Source organism: Miscanthus floridulus, chromosome 10, assembly GCF_019320115.1.
Source record: "Miscanthus floridulus cultivar M001 chromosome 10, ASM1932011v1, whole genome shotgun sequence".
NCBI lineage: Eukaryota > Viridiplantae > Streptophyta > Magnoliopsida > Poales > Poaceae > Miscanthus > Miscanthus floridulus.
Genome location: NC_089589.1, coordinates 13,862,970 through 13,876,473, shown reverse-complemented (window position 1 = coordinate 13,876,473; position 13,504 = coordinate 13,862,970). Strand labels below are relative to the sequence as shown.

Sequence of the window (13,504 nt, the reverse complement as noted above, 5' to 3'; positions counted from 1 at the left end):
AAAAAAGGTTTTTGCACCTCCAAAGAAGCCTTCAAACTTCTTAGCGCTGCCTTGTAGGTTCAACTCCCTCAACATGGCACCAGAAGCATATCCCAACAAGCCATGTTCATAAAAAGAGCATGGAAACACAAGCAGCTTCCACCATACATCAAAACCTTCTGCTGGAGACTGATTAGAAGGGCCCTTGCAACTGGAGAAAGAGCAGGGAATCTATCAACCAAAATAAGTAAGCAATGCACAACTTGCAACTTGTCTGAAAATTATGCTCATTTATTTTCCCACTGCACCTTTGCTAGCTAGAGCGGTTTGGTTCTCTTACCAACCACAACACATCGGATGAACATATTCAAAAGATATTAACCACCCTCTAGTACATTTGGAAAGCCAGGAATGATCATCGCTTCCAAAGGAAAATTTGGACTGTTGGGCAGGTACATAACGCGGTGGTTGCGGACATCAACACCACCTCGCTCTCCAATGGCCGAAATGAAGAACATGTGCATGAGGATGAAGAACAAAATGACGATTCGTCCATGCCAGGTAACAATCTCCCCATTGCAGGACCACCAAGTGAAGCCACTGGACACAATGCTGCTGAAGGTCAACCTTTGTTGTATTCGGCAATGCCTGGCCCGCCTCTGTACAGAGCAATGTTGTCGGCGCTACTTCCTGGCACAAGATGCTACACAGACGAATCAACAGAACCGGATCGGCCCCAACAGGTTCCCCGACGTGTAGGTCTTGGAGTGCTCATCATCAACCCCCCATCACCGTTCTGTGATCTACATCAAAGCATCCATGGCCAACACCACCTCTGTTCTAATAGCTGAAGCAGCGGCTTTGGCATTAGCGGCTTCGGTGGTCTCTGGGTTGGACATACAAAGCCCTGTCATCCTGACTGATAATCAGAAGCCAGTGACGTTCTTCAATGGAGACGATCAAGCCCTACACCCAGAGCTTCATCAGAGCCAGCTCCAATAACAACTCAAGGGTGTTTAAGATTTCACGAAACCTAAACACCACGGCACATGTTCTAGCTACTCAGGCTTGTCATTCGACGTCCTTGTATCCATTGAACACGCTGATCACTTGTATACCAATCAAAATCATGTATCCAGCTGCCCTCCAAGAGTGGCACTGAACTCTGCATCCTAGAGTCCTTCTCCCTCGATTTTTTTAACATTTTTTGTAAACTAATTTTAAATCTAACACTGTTTTTTTTTTCTTCAAAACTAACACTTTTGGCCACGCCTATTTCCATGGCGCAACGAAACGCCTGCGCCGCGTCATGTATGGTGGCGCGGCGAGAGGGTTGACATGGCGACGACCGGGGCGCTGACCGGTGACGTGGCAGGGTTTGCCGTGCCACCGATCTTGGCGCGGCAGTGACGCGCCCTGATCCGTGGCGCGGCAGTGCCGGCTAAAAGGGCCGCGGCCCAGTCCCGCCTGCCTGCCGCGCCCGCCGCGCCTGCCACCGACCGTGGCCAAAAGCCGCCTGCGCCGGGCGCACCACTCCCGCCGCGCCCGCACACGCCCGCCACGCCGGTCGCGCCACGAACGCCGGCGCGCCACCCCCTCCGGGCGCCCACCGTGCCCTCCGGCCACGCACGTCGGCTGCCCATCGAGCCACGGACGCCCACCACGCCCATCACCGCCCTCATTGCCGCGCCGCCGCCCTCATTGCAGGGCTCGCGACTACCGCTTGCCGCCGAGGCCAGCGCCCACGCCTCCCGGCCCGGTTTAGCGCGCCGCCACCGCGAGGACAAGCGCAGCTGCCGCGAGGTACTCCCCTAGTGTATTTGTTGATTAAATCGACATTGTTAGTATCATAAGTTAGTAAAATAAATAAAGTTAGTATAATTAGTAAAGTATAGTTAATATAATTAGTAAAGTATAGTTAATATAGTTAATATAATTAGTACTCGCGCCAATAAAGTTAGTTAGTTTAGTTAGTATAGGCAATATAGTAAGTTAGTATAGATAGTAAAGTTAGTTAGTTTAGTTAGTACAGTTAGTGAGTCTAGTTATACATTAGTTGTTGTAGTTAGCCTTGTATAGATGTTAATATTAGATTAGTTAGTATAGTTATAGTTAGAATAGGTATTAATATTACTATGGACATTACGTACGACGATTTCGATGAATTGATGAAGTTTCTTTAAATGCTTTTGTAGATGGATTGTTGTGTTAGAGTTTTTTATGGAGGAAGTGTTATGAGAGAAGATGGTATGTTTGAGGATATGGAAGAAGAATTGTAACGGCTCGATGAACCTCCTAGCTTCAACGACCTTTGTGTCCGTTTAAATGCAAAGTTTGGCGGTAATTTCACACAGAAGGGGAGGTTTGATACTGAGAAGACTAGGGCACACTATGTCCTCATGCTCTTGCGCAACCCTACTCACTGGTCCCGCTACACTAGGGTGCTCCAAGGTTCCAATGTGCCCAAGGCTAAGGTGGTGGTGGAGAATGGGTACAGGATGTAGGGTGTCCAGGATGGGCCGTCCATTGACGGTGTTGGAGGCAATGAGCAACAATTGGGGGTCGAAGGGGAAGCAACCCAGGCTAACATGGATTTGGACGATCAGTTGACGCAGGAGCAGTTTCATTCAAGTCAAGTAGGCTGTTTAAGCGATGATTTCGATGTGAACGAGTTCGAACTGGAAGAGGAGGAGCAGGAGGAGGACGACAGGATCGGTGATGTAGTTAGCAGTGATTCAGACGATTCAGATGGTGACCAGAGAGATAGACATGCTATGCCCATACCGGTTGATGCCATGCCAGTACCTGTTCATGGTATGGCATCACCAGTACCAACTGAGGTTTTGCATGCTATCTAGGCTCAGGGTAGACTAGTCATAGATTTGCCAGCAGATGATACCCCCTATGATTCATGGGGTAGAATTAGCGAAGTGCAGCAGTATGTTCCACCACCACCTTACACAGCGACTGAGCTTGAGCAACTAAGGTCGATGAACGTACCTTTCAGGGGCTTTTCGAACTATAGGGATGTCAGCACGACGGATATGGCAGTTTGTGACACCGGTTTCCAGATGTGTAGGAAATCATTGTATGACCATGAGAAAGAAACCCTTAGGAAGGGGATGATATTCAATACAATGTCAGAGATGAAGCTCTTCCTTTAGGACTATGCTGTGTATCACCATAGGCCATACAATGTCACTCATTTGGACCAGGACGAGGTACCACATGATATGCAAAAACAGTTGTATGTGGAGGTTAAATGCACGAAAGAGACAGAGTGATGGCAAGTGAAGGATAAGTAAAGTTGTCGAACCCCACACTTGCCTAACAAATTGGGGGAAGGAAAATCATCAGTAGCTCACTACACGTTACCTTGCCCGTCGTATATTGGGGCTCATTGATGACAATAATGACATTTCAATGTCTTCTTTACAACAGTCCATATCTAGATTCATTAAGTATGATGTGAAGTACGAAAAGGCTTGGCATGCTAAGCAAATTGCCCTGGCGATTCATTGGGGTAGTTGGGAGGAAGCGTACAACAGAGTACCCTACATCTTATGTGCAATGCATTACTACAACCCTAGCTTGAAATGGTTTGTGGACACCAAAGGGATGTGTTTTCGGGGCCTGTTGAGACATGTCCTCTATCGTGTGTTCTGGTCGTTCGCGCAAACGGAACATGCATCCTAGTTTTGTCGACCAGTCGTACTTGTTGATGGCACTTTCCTAATAGGAAAGTACAGGGGCACCTTGATGATGGCTGCTGCTGTTGATCCTGGGGACCAGATAGTACCCATAGCATTTGCTTTGGCAGAGGGAGAGAACAATGAATCGTGGTCATGGTTCATGCGGCTTCTACGTGTACAAGTGCTTGGCCCATCTCGCACTATATGTTTGATCTTGGACTGTCACCCAGGGCTTCTTAATGCTACAGCTAAGCATATAGATGTGTTCCCGCCTCTAGTGCATAGATGGTGCATGAGACACTTTACCGCTAAATTCTGGCGGCGTCAGAAGAAGCAAGAGGTATGTGATAAGGTAAAGGCTCTATGTTGTGTATGTATAGACTACCAGTTCAAGGAGACAAAGAGAAAACTAGACAAGATGACAAATGAAACGAGAAAGGCCTGGTTAGAGGCGCAGATGGAACAAAAGGCTCAGTGGGCGTTAGCATATGACGAGGGGGGTTTCAGGTATGGCATCATGACCACTAACTCCTCGGAGTCCTTCAACTGTGTATTCACCGGAGTTCGATCGTTGCCTATGTCTGGAATTGTTGAGTTCTCCTTTCATAAGAGGAACGAATATTTTGTCAAGAGGTGGGAACTTGCGTAGAGAAATATAGCTGAGCAGAGGCATTTTGGAAAGGCCGGAGCAGAACATTTGAAGGGGGCTGAGGAATTGGCCAAGCAGCACACCACCGAGCCGTATGGACCCCGCCGCCATATCTTTAGTGTATGGGGCAAGGGTGGCACAAGCTTGGGCGGTGAACGTTATGGTGGGCGAAACTACTGAGTTGATCTTTAAAAGGTAGAGTGCAGTTGCAACATCCCTCAGATCATGCATGCCCCTTGCTCTCATATAATCACGGCCTGTAGGGTTCGCGGGTACAACTATGAGGATCTACCATAAATGTCACCCTTGTATCTACGTTCGAACACCGTTAGTATTTGGGAGATGAGCTTCAAGCCATACCTTGACCCAACACAGTGGCCACCTTATAATGGTTATGACTACGTACTGCATCCGGATCTAATGAAGGTAGGGAATGGTAGGAGGAAGAAGAAGCGACTCAAGGGGGACATGGACACTATGAGAGGGTACGACGAAGACATGTACGGAGGGGGAGACTTCAACGAGACCCGTGGCAGGAATCTTTGCTCCATTTGCAAAGTCCCTGGTCACAAGGCTAGCATGCATAGAAGACGAGGGCAGCAGGTGCTTTCATATTGTTAATGTTACTTTGAATATATACATGTGCTTTCATATTGTGTTTATGTTGCATAACAAGTAGTTCAAATTTTACAATGCTATATAATGTTAATTTGAATATTGTTAATTTGAATACTCTAACCCTTTGTTTATCAATTTGTAATAGGATGGTCCCTCCCACGCAGCACCAGTTGTACCCCCTTCTTGAGGTGGAGTACGACGACCCGCACCGAGCACACTTCTTGACTGACACTGATGCAGAGGTGCCCTTGCCCCACACCGACGTTGGCTACACTCCCATAGTGTTGCCTACAAATCCGAAGAGACAGAGGAATCCTTACACTCCTAGGACTTAGTTGGTTATGTCGAACGAATATTGTCGTCCGAAACTTGTAGACTCATGAACCAATGAAAATGTTATGTGGCAACTTGTCAACTTGCGCACGGACTCCATTTATTTGCTTCATATTTGTTTCAATGCGTCGCGGCAACACTTGTAGCTGTTTACAACACCGATAGCAGCTCCCGTTCAATTGGAATTGAGGCTGGTCGACTGCTGTCTGCGTCCAGGTCCTGCCACGCCATGGGCCTTGGCGCATCACTACCGCGCCATGGGCTATGGCATGGCAGACCCTGGGCTTAGGGTTGCATGCCAAACGAGAACATCGATCTGCCAAACGTGCCGCGCCGTGGGCCTTGTTATTTTACATTGATATGGTGCTAATAACATAAATTGCACAATACTATTTTAAAATACATGGGAAACATGCAAGATATATATGTCAGCCAACTGTATTCGAAATAATTTCACTCGATTTTATTCGTTTTAGAAATTCTCAACGCATTCGCTATTATTAAAAAACTTGGATGCATCGGAGAGTGACAAACGGATGGGTCGGAGGGTGACAAACAGATGTGATCACTTAAGATCGACCAAAGGTAATCCGAGTACATAATACATGGGTACAATACATCAATAGTTCAAAAGGAAAACAAGACAACATAATGAAAGTTCTAGTTCATAGCTACATTGATCATTAATAAAGCATGGAACTAACAGACGACGCAATAAAAATCCTCAGTCAGAAACATACTAAGTAAGCAACTCGTCGTCCGAGTATCAATCCTCTACCACAACCCTGTTGCTGTTGCTAGGGTCACCTGCATTGCCCTGATATGCCTTTCGCCTATAGTAAACGGCCTCCGCTTCATCTATGGCCTCTGTGGCCTGAGTGAAGAACGTGTCGTCATCCTCCTACGCCTGTAAGCTCGTCTCTGCTAGTGCGATGAGCTCGCTCAGTCTGCCAGTGTCGTCCTCAACCTCCTCCGCCTACAAGCCCACCTCTGCTAGAGCGATGAGCTTGTTGAGTCTATCAGTATCGTCCTCAACCTCCTTCGCCTGTAAGCCTGCCTCTGCTAGAGCGATGAGCTCGCTCAGTCTGGCAGTGTCATCCTCATCCTCGTCTCCCTCATCAGACAACACAATCAGTGATTGAATGGTGCGACCAGCTCACATTCTATGCTCATCTAACTTCTTTTCCTCATACCTTGCACGAGCCACCTCTTTGTCATGGTCCTCGCTGCATCTAATCCCTTCATGTATAAAATATAATCAGTTAGCAACGCGATTATATTACATTTAAAATCAGGCAACGAAAAATATGGCCTTCAAGCACTCACTAGCACATAATGCAATAGCATGCTCGTTCAAGACCTGCATCTTTACTCTTGTCTCCTCCCTTGCCTCCTTGCTTGCTCTCTCCTCCTCTAACACCCTCTGTCTCTCCAATCCCTATTTGTCAAACCCAACATCGATCGGGTTACGAATACCGCGCTGTCTAGTAAACTCACGCATCTTGTCTTTGTGATGTTTAACGAATAGGTTGACGTAGTCAGGTGCATATCCCCTCTTCCGTGCAATTACTTGCCTCCCCTTTAGTTTATCCAAGAACTTAGCTTGACCATCATAACATTCTCACCTGCATTTCCTAGTGCTCTGTTCAAACGAAAAATTATATCATATATGTTTTAGCAAAAGAAACAAAATACGATTTCATGTTTACCACAAAAATAACCAACCTCATCATAGTCAACCATATGGCCGCAATAATGGCCTATTCCAAGCTCCGAAGGGACTAGGCCATAGTTGGATTTAACACCACATTCGCATATGACAGGAGGTGCTTTGTAAATTATCCTTTCTTTCTTCTTGTCCTTAACCTTTGATGGTTCTTCCCGCCATTGGTTCTTACGACCATACAACCAATCTTTGAAACGACACTTCGCCATTGAAAATACCTAAATAAGGTGACATTAGTACATGAACACATATAGCTCAATATTTGAACACATACACTTTGCACTTACTTCATGCTTGTTTGGACACACAAACTCCAACGCATTCTCAGGGTTTATAACAGTTTGATCTCCGCAATCGCACAGAGGAGGTTCTTTGAGTCGTCTAACTGCGCCTAGTTATTCTCCTTAGCTATCACTAGAGGGGGTTAGGGGGAGGTGGAACCCACCGCTCGAAGTGCTCTCGTGGATGTCGCCCTCTTCACCAATTGTCGAAAAGAAGGTACCTGGGGTCAAACTTATCCGCACCGTCGATCCACTAAAAGAAAAAGCACCTCTCATAGGCATACACAACAAAATTCCAACAAAATATTAGTAACCTAGTAATATAAATGAAGAAAAAAACATACGAAAACAATTACTTACATTAAAACGACTACATGTGTAGAAGCAACGAGCTGCGGTGTCCCGATGTCTCGATCGAAACACGTCGGCTAGACGACCACAGTCACAGTTAGGGATAGGGACGTTAGGAGGAATAGGAGCATCTTTGCTAGACTCGTCGGGGTACAATTCTCTAGGACGACCCCGTTTTCGCCACAACTGCTCCCGAAACATGTCTTCCATCTAATAAAACGGTTCAAATTAAACATCAATCAAAACAACGCAAATTAATGTAAAATATAATCATTTGCATTGCAACTCAAATAATATAACCAACACTTATAGCAACAAAAATATACATGGTAAACATACTTCTAACTAAATAATTAACCTTAACATCGATAAAATCAAACTAATATCTTCCTCCAAACCATAGCCCATAGTTCCCAAATATAATTTTCCTCGTAACCTTAACTCTCATTCATAATATTTCAATCCGGCATTCAAACAAAAATAAAAAGTGCGTCATTACCTCGAATGAGACCGAGGAGGGAGGGAGGCGGCCAGGGAATGTAAGGGAAGGGAGGGAGGGAGGCGGAAACAGAGGGCCGAGCGTCGACAGCACTTGGGAGTAGCGGGCAGACAGACGGGCAGGCGAGGCGGCGGGCGCGAAGGTGAAGGCACGGCAGGCAGGCAGAACTGGGTTGCGTCCCTTTTATCCGGCTCGCCGTGCCACCGATCAGGGCACGACAGAGCCGCGCCAAGATCGGTGGCGCGGTAGACCCTGCCACGTCACCTGTCGTCGCCACGTCAACCCTCTCGCCGCACCACCATGCATGACGTGGCACAGACTTTTCGCCGCGCCACCATGCATGACATGGCACATGCTTTTCGCCGCGCCATGGAAATAGACGCGTCCAAAAGTGTTAGTAAAAAAAACAGTGTTAGATTTTAAATTAGTTTACAAAAAGTGTTAAAAAGATCTCTCCCTCATCGCACTCCGTGCTGCTAATACAATTATCCGTTATAGAAAAATAAAAGTTAAAATAGTAAGCTCCTCAAGCTATTTGCACGGATGATGTTGCTAGTTTGTCCTAAACTAATAATTATAATACATTTTAGATTGTTTAATAACCCCATCGATAAATTGATCTATGTATATCCTTTAAACAACATCATGTCCAAAATCACTTATTTAACTCGTAGCCAAAATTAATATAATTAGATTAATATGCGATGTGCTTTTATAGTAAAATATTGACTTTTTTTTTGTAAATCCAGTTCATCTTAAAATTGGTTGATTTATTTATTGAAAAATGAGATGTGCACTTGTTTTGAGGCCTTGTTTAGTTCCTCCTCAAAAGTTTATATCTCATCTCATCGAATATTTGGATACATACATGAAGTATTAAATATAGACTAAAAAATAACTAATTACACAATTTGTGACTAATTTACGAGACGAATCTTTTAAACTTAATTAGTCTATGATTTGATAATGTGGTGCTGCGATAACACATGTGCTAATGATAAATTAATTATGCTTAATAAATTCGTCTCGCGGTTTACTGATGAATTCTATAATTTATTTTTTTATTAATATCCAAACACCATATACGACTTTCCATATAACAACTGACGTGACACTCTCAAACTTTACTCACTCAATTTAAAACAGGCCTGGATTGGAAGGAGAAACAAAGAAAAAGAAAGAGAACGTACAATTGCTAATGACTTATTAATTATACTTAATAAATTTGTCTCGTGGTTTACTGATGGATTCTGTAATTTGTTTTTTTATTAGTATTCGAACACCCCATACAACACTCCCATATTACACTCAATATGACACCATAAACTTTTACGCCCTAAATTTAAACAAGGCATGAATTGAAAGGAGAAATAAAGAAAAAGAAAGAGAACGTACAAGTGCACACCAGCACAATGATCACAGCTGACACTTGACAGCGCGTTCCACGAGAGAATAAGACTGTTTAGTCTGTGAAATAAAAATTTTTGGATGTCACATCGGATGTTTCGGGAATATCGGAAGAGGTTTTTGGATACTAATAAAAAAAACTAATTACATAGCTTGCCTGAAAACTGCGAGACGAATTTATTAAGCCTAATTAATTCATCATTAGCGCATGTTAGTTACTGTAGCAACTTATGGCTAATCATGGACTATATGGCTAATCATGGACTAATTAGTCTTAAAATATTCGTCTCGTGATTTCCAATCAAACTGTACAATTAATTTTTTTTTGTCTATATTTAATACTCCGTACCTGTACTGCAAGATTCGATGTGATAGTTTGAGGATTTTCGGAACTAAACCGGGACTAAAAAACGAAGAAGCGTACAACACAAGGTCGAGCGCTCAATCAACTCGGGGCCGCACTGACGAGCTCCGTGAGCTGCCGGACGAACTCGTCGGCGAACCTTCCCTGCACGCCGTCGTCCGTCAAGAAGTCGGCCCACTTCCTTGCGTCCCCTTCCCCTCCGTCCGCCACCGCCGCGGCGACCGCGTTGCACACGTCCTGGCGCCCGAACCAGCCGTCCTCGTCGCGTCGCGCCACCTCGACGCCCACGCGGAGCTCGCGCGCGAACAGCGCCGCGTTGAGGTACTGGTCGCCCTTCATGGGCAGCAGCACGAGGCGGCAGCCGGCGACGAGCCCCTCCACGACGGAGCTGAAGCCGGCGTGGGTGACGTAGCACCCCACGCTCCGGTGGCGCAGGATGTGCAGCTGCTGCACCCAGCCGGAGCACAGCACGCCCCTACCTGCCACCCTCTCCGCGAACCCCAGCGGCGGGACGACCGCTTCTCCGTCCGGGGAGTTGAGCACGGCGAGGAACGGGCGGCCGGTGGCCTCGAGGCCCAGGAGGAGCTCCGTCGTCGCGGCGGGCGGCAGGAACGTCTCGCTGCCGAACGACGCGAACACGACGGCGCCGTCCGGGAACGCGGACAGCCAGGTGGCCCAGCGCTCGTCCAGCTCCCCTTGTGGACCCTCCATCTCGGCGCAGGTCTTGACCACGATGCCGTCGCAGGCCCGGATGCCGGCCACCAGGCGTTCGTGGACGCAGGGCTGGCCGCCGAAGGTGCTGAACATGTAGGTGAAGTCGGCGGCCTGGTACGCCGGAACGCCGGTGGCGGCGAGCGGGGAGGAGGCGGGAAAGCCAGCGGGGGCGGACATGAGGTGGCGCGCCGACGGCAGCGCCCCCGCCCCGGCCACGTCGGGGCGGCGTGCGGGGACGGCGAGGTATGCACCCGCGACGGCGGAGAAGACGCTGAAGCGGAACGACTTGATGCCCAGCGCTGCGGCGTCGTGGGAGGCCCACGGCGTGACGAAGTCGAGCAGCACAGCGTCCGGGCGGAGCTCGGCCAGCAGCGCGGCCACCTGGGGCCGGGCGGCGTCCAGCGCGACCTTGAGCAGCTCGGCACCTTCGGGCGAGAGGTTCGCCGTGCTGGCGGCGCCCTCGGGAAGTCCCGGCACGCGGGGCAGTTTCAGCGGCACGACGACCACCCCACCGGCGGAGGAGGCCGAGGACAGCATGGCCTCGACGCGCGGGACGTTCCCAGCGGCCGTGAGGAACGTGACGCGGACGGAGGAGGAGGAGGCCAGCAGCCTCCGCGCCAGCTGCGCGAACGGGACGATGTGGCCGAAGGCGAGCCACGGGAGCATGAGCACGTGCATGGGCGTGGCGTTGTTGCCGCCGCCGGCGTCCCGGTTTCCTCTTCCGCCGGCCGCCATGGTGCTGTCCAGTACTCCAATCCTGTCTGGTTCTTGCTGTGACATGGAGTGGAGTGTGTGAGCAGCGATGCAGCATAGCATTGTATGATAGTAGTACGGGTGGAAATTAGGCATGTGTAAGTTGTCCAATCGCAATCGTCATGTCCTAGTCGCACAACAACCTTCAACAGGTACCGACTTAATTCTGAAAAAGTTAAATAGGTTAAACTTTATAACCAAATATATATAAGAAACTATTTATATTTATTATGCATAATTGGTATTATTAAATAATCAATGAATATATTTTTATAATAAACTTATTTTAAGATATAAATATTGTTGATATTTTCTATAAGTTTAGTTAAATTTAAGAAATTTTGACTGACATGCATCCTATAGTGACACTTTTCTTCTTATGACGTCACAAAAAAAGGTAAATGCCACTAGGTGTCAAATTTCTCACCACACGATAATGCTGAACTTCTCTCCTGACCTAAATGGGAAGAAGATAAGAGCTAGGAGAAAGAGATATGAACCACAGATCTTATATCTAATGGTTAAGGGTGTGTTTGATAGTGAGAAATGTCTCAAACCGCTGGGCGTACAGAGGCGACTAATAGAATTATTGGATCATCTAGGCGTAGATCAGTGGGAAAATTCTTAACTTAGCTAAGGACTTGGTGATGTACCTCGCCGCATGCAGTGGCGGCCATGGCACCACTGCGACGTGGCCACTGATGTCGGAGTAGCAGTAGCATCGTAGTGAGGGCGCGGTCCAGTAGCGACACCGATGAAGTTTCTCGTCGTTTACAGCACTCCTCTCTTGATCAGACTAGGGTTAGACTCGGTGGAGAACTAAGGGCAGCAGTGAACCTCGTACCTTGCGCCCGGCCCCACCTTTCTCTTTATAGTGCTGCGCGACGGAGGCCCATAGAACGGCTAGGTGTCCCCTATCAAGACACGGATCAAGGACTCAATTGACCATTAAGCCAACTTGATGGAGATCAACCTAACAGCGACGACCAGTGATTTCTGCTGTGGCCGACGGAGGGCAGCTGCGAGTACTTTTGGGTTTCTATTATATTTGATGATCACATAGTAATAAATATTTATATAATGTTCTAGTGAGTCCCAGCCCTCAACAAGGAAACTGCGTCCATAGAATCGAATGATATGCCAGCTAAGGACAGTCCGAATGCATAGTTTCTATAGAAAACTCTTAAAAGGAGAATGTCATTTAGACTCAACATTTTTAGCTCTTGTTTAGTTCCCTAGACTCTCAACTTTGACACTATGTAAAAAGAAGATTCTCCATCACATCAAACTTACGGTACATGTATGAAGTACTAAATGTAGATGAAATCAAAAACTAATTGCACAGTTTGGTTGAACTTTGCGAGATGAATCTTTTGAGCATAATTAGTCAATGTTTGGACAATAATTCACAAATACAAACGAAATTACCATATTGTTTGCCGTCACACCAAACACTGTGCAAATACCGATTCCGGTCGAAACTAAACGCGGCCTTAATGTATGGTTGCTATAAATAGTTTCTACAGAAGACTTGCGTACAATACAAACAAAGAATGGTCAGCTGTGGCAAGCAGCCCTGTGGCCTTTTTCTGCTGAACTGTATTTTGAATAAATCACGATATGAATTCTACAGTGGCACACAATGGTCCACCGTACTAAGTACCATGATGTTACCTGTTGAACACCAACAGCTTGTCCTCTGATGGTAGCTGCACCTGCACGGGCAACCCTAGCGGTTGGAGCGTCAATTTGAGTAGAACTGCAGCGGGAGAACGGTGGCCTAGAACAACGGCGAGTAAAACAAGATTGGCCGCTAGAGCACACGTTGGAGAGGTTGCTGCAGCACGCGGGTAGAAACGAGCCGTGGCTCCCCCAACACGGCTTTCTCCGGTTGTCTCTCTCTTCTCAATAAATTTACTGTCATATCATCAAAATATGTACGTGGCAGTTTAATTATTACGTATAAAACTATCTTGATTTCAGTATTGGAAGGGCCTGTTGACAACCAAAAGTGGCCAAAGTATATAATGGACCCCGCCATCATATTTCTATCGTCAACATAATCAGAAAACATATATGGATCATCCCATTTGGAGCCCGGACAAAGAAACAGTGTTTTGGGGTGCTGGCCCTGCTGT

The 13,504-nt window shown here is 47.0% G+C and overlaps 1 protein-coding gene across 1 annotated transcript; it reads right to left on the bottom strand.

The window, feature by feature from the left end:
* Positions 1–9,382: 9,382 nt before the first annotated feature.
* On the bottom strand, positions 9,383–11,468 carry LOC136487697 (anthocyanidin-3-O-glucoside rhamnosyltransferase-like). The gene has a single exon (XM_066484796.1). The coding sequence runs from the start codon at positions 11,460–11,462 to the stop codon at positions 9,981–9,983; it is 1,482 nt and encodes a 493-aa protein (XP_066340893.1). The 5' UTR covers positions 11,463–11,468; the 3' UTR covers positions 9,383–9,980.
* Between the last annotated feature and the right edge of the window lie 2,036 nt (positions 11,469–13,504).

Coding starts and splice junctions, on each gene's coding strand:
- LOC136487697 (XM_066484796.1), bottom strand. CDS start 11,462: ATGCCTAATTTCCACCCGTACTACTATCATACAATGCTATGCTGCATC.